The sequence below is a fragment of the Mastomys coucha genome, unplaced genomic scaffold, assembly GCF_008632895.1.
Source record: "Mastomys coucha isolate ucsf_1 unplaced genomic scaffold, UCSF_Mcou_1 pScaffold1, whole genome shotgun sequence".
In the NCBI taxonomy this organism is placed as follows: domain Eukaryota; kingdom Metazoa; phylum Chordata; class Mammalia; order Rodentia; family Muridae; genus Mastomys; species Mastomys coucha.
The window spans coordinates 48,141,543-48,144,883 of record NW_022196891.1 but is presented as its reverse complement, the minus strand read 5'-3'; the positions used below and the strand labels follow the sequence as shown (position 1 = coordinate 48,144,883).

General features: G+C 35.9%; 1 protein-coding gene across 1 annotated transcript in view; it reads left to right on the top strand.

The window, feature by feature from the left end:
• Nucleotides 1-3,341, top strand: part of Swt1 (SWT1 RNA endoribonuclease homolog) — a 61,657-nt gene that overhangs the window by 44,349 nt on the left and 13,967 nt on the right. Inside the window, exon 17 of the mRNA XM_031378737.1 lies at nt 1,224-1,355. Coding sequence (XP_031234597.1) covers nt 1,224-1,355 — 132 coding nt within the window. The remainder of the gene's footprint in view (nt 1-1,223; nt 1,356-3,341) is intronic.

The window sequence follows — 3,341 nt, the reverse complement described above, 5'->3', positions numbered from 1 at the left end:
TTCTTTCTTTTGACAAGCTCTCTTATGCAGTCCTGGAATTTTCTGTAGGCAAGACTGACCTCAAACTCACAGAGATCCTTCTGCCTCTACTTCCCGAGTGCTGTTATCACAGGTGTGTGTGCCACAATGCTCAGCTTTATGTGTGTGTTTTTTAATGTGCTACATAAAGGGTATTGTAGTTAATGTTCTGTAGGTCCACCTTTGCTTCTAGGCATATGAATAGTTTCTTAGAGGTACCATAATGAATCACCATAAAACTGTATATCTTAAAGCAGTAACAATTTGAGAACGGTTATGAATGCCCAAAACAAAAGAATGGAGGGAGTGCTAATTGAGAATCTGCTTTGTGCCTTTCTGTCTTCCAGTGGTCAACCTCAATCCCTGCCCAGTCTCCACTTTTGTCTTTATGGAGAGGGTATGGCCCAATCTAATCCAGCCCCCATTTAGTTTAACCATTTACATTTGCCAGAGCCCTATTTCAAATGAGGTCTATACTGAGCCTTTAAATCAATAGTCCTCAACTTGCCCGCTTCTGCCTCCCAAGTGCTAGGATTAAAGCATGCACCACAGTACCCAGTCTTATTTTTTATCCATATATAGCATAAACATTTAAAAAGTATCTTAGTATTTTACTAAGTAGATATTAAAGGTTTCAGTGGTTATTGTAATTATTAATTTACAAGGATAATCTTCCAACTTTTTGTTTAATTAGATACATAATTTGTTATGTTTATATTCTTGATTACTGACTTGGATATATGTTAAAAGTATGACTTCCCTTCCATCTCTTTGGCCTTTTAGAGTGAAATGTACCTTTTATATTCTTTTAAATTAAATCTGGGGCTGGAGATATGGCTCAGAGGTTAAGAGCACTGTCTGCTCTTCTAGTGGTCCTGAGTTCAATTCCCAGTAACCACATGGTGGTTTACAACCATCCATAAAGAGATCTGTGCCCTCTTCTGGCCTGCAGGATACATGCAGGCAGAGTGCTGTATATATAATAAATAAATAAATCTTTTTAAAAAAATTAAATCTGTATGATGTGTGGCCTAGATCTTTTGTGTAGATATTAGCCCAGACTTCTTTCAAGTCATTGTCTTTTATTTCTAACTTATATAGATAAACATTACACAAGATTAATCATATTGTTACTTTTTTGTATGTCATCGATGAAAACAGCTACAAGTACTAAGTGAGTACGTATTTCTTTCCTGTTTTTTTAGCACAGATGTGTTTCAAACACTGGACTCAAGTTCAACCCTGACAACTTCAAAAATAGCATCATTTGAAGAAGCTTTTGTATATCTTCAGAAGTTAATGGTGGCAGTGAAGGATATTCTTGAAGGAATTCAAAGGTAAACATTATATTAAACTTTATAGTTCTACATTTATCAGCCTAATTTAGATCTGTTAGAAGTCTTCTAGCAAGTTATAAACTATTGGGTTTTTTTTTGTTTTTTGTTTTTTTTTTTTGTGAGTCTCAGCCTTGGATGGTCAGGTGGGGACCAGGCTGGCTTCAAACTCAAAGCCATCTCCCTGTCTCTGCCTCTGCCTCCTGAGTGCTGGGGTTGAAGGTGTATGCCACAGCGCCTAACAGATGATTGGCTTTTAGATTTACCTGTCTCTCTTTCCTGTAGATAATATGGATTTCTAGTTTAGAACATAAAATGTTTCTACCTATTCCTTTTATAGGAAAAAAAATACTAGATACTCACTTCCTGAAGAGTTTTGTTTATATTTTATATTATAGCTTCTAGGACAATACCAGGCACATTTGCCCATGGAAGAAATATGTTAATTATCACTGCTCCTATAAAAGAAATACATTTAATTTTTAACAGAATTTAATTCCTCAGATAAAGTTTCACAATACAACAATCTGAAGTATAGTATGAGAGGCAGTATGGTCTTATGATTGTTGAGATTTTATACATGTGTGATTTAAATATTTGTCGTATTTAGGAAATAATAGGTTTTCCTTTTATAGCTTTTTAAAATTAATCTCATTATTAATATTAAAGGGTATTTTATCTCATTTTGGACCATAGTTTGTCTAAGAGGTTTTTAGGATAAACAGTTATCAAAGTCTTGCCAGTGTTACTAGTGGATTAAAACATGGCAGATCCTAATATGAACCAAATACAGTCTCTATATGCAATAAATCCTTTAACTTCAAGTAATAAGAATAATAAGTACTAGACTATTGCTCACTTAGGGTATATAAAACCTTGCTTTAAACACCTCTCGGAAAGCAAGGATATAAATTTGTCCTCAATCATTAGACATTTACTGAGCACCAGCTGGGGTTGACATCATACTAGGGTACCAGGGAACTGAAGGTAAATACAATGCAACCTCTGACTTCAACATGGAAATAGTCATGTTAAAGATATAGTAGTGGCTGGAGTGGGGTTGGAGGTGGCAGTACACGCCATTAATCCTAGCAATTGGAAGGCAGAAGCAGGTAGATCTCTGAGTTCCAGGCCAGCATGGTCTACAGAGGGAGTTCCAGGACAGCCAGGGCTACACAGAGAAACCCTGTCTTATATCAATAACAACAAAAGATGCAGTAGTACCCTCTTATGTGCTGGATGTGCATCTCAATATTACTAGAGCATTCCTGAAAGCACAAATAACTCAGTGGCACACATACTGTGTGTCTTTTATATATAATCAATAGTGAAGTTTAATTTATAAATTAAGCATACATAAAAGTTTTTTTTTTAAGATTTATTATTATATATAAGTACACTGTAGCTGTCTTCAGACACACCAAAAGAGGGCATCAGATCCCATTACAGATGGTTGTGAGCCACCATGTGGTTGCTAGGATTTGAACTCAGAACCTCTGGAAGAGCAGTCAGTGCTCTTAAGCACTGAGCCATCTCTCCAGCCCCTAAGAGTTCTTGACAGGAGTGTTTCTGATCAAAAAAGCTTTGAAAATATTGCATAGTATGTTACCTCTTGAAATCACTTTACATCTACTAGCATATTAACTGTTTTATAAACTTAAGCTGTAGATTGTTTTAAAGTAATGCTAGTATTTGAGAGGCTAGGTCAGGAGGATTTCAAGTTCGAGGCGAGATTGGGGCACATCATGAATTTAAGGCCAGCATGGGCTATGTCCAGAGACCCTGTCTCAAGGGACAGTATAAGTAAGAAGCATTCTTATAGCATTCTGTTATAGTGTTTTATAGATATTATGCTTTGAAAATGAGGAATTGATATTGTTAACCAACTTTGTGGTTTGTTTGGAAGAGAACTTGTTAAAAATGCAGTCTTAATCTAAACTTACTTAAATAAGAATATCTGCCGGGCAGTGGTGGCGCACACCTTTGATC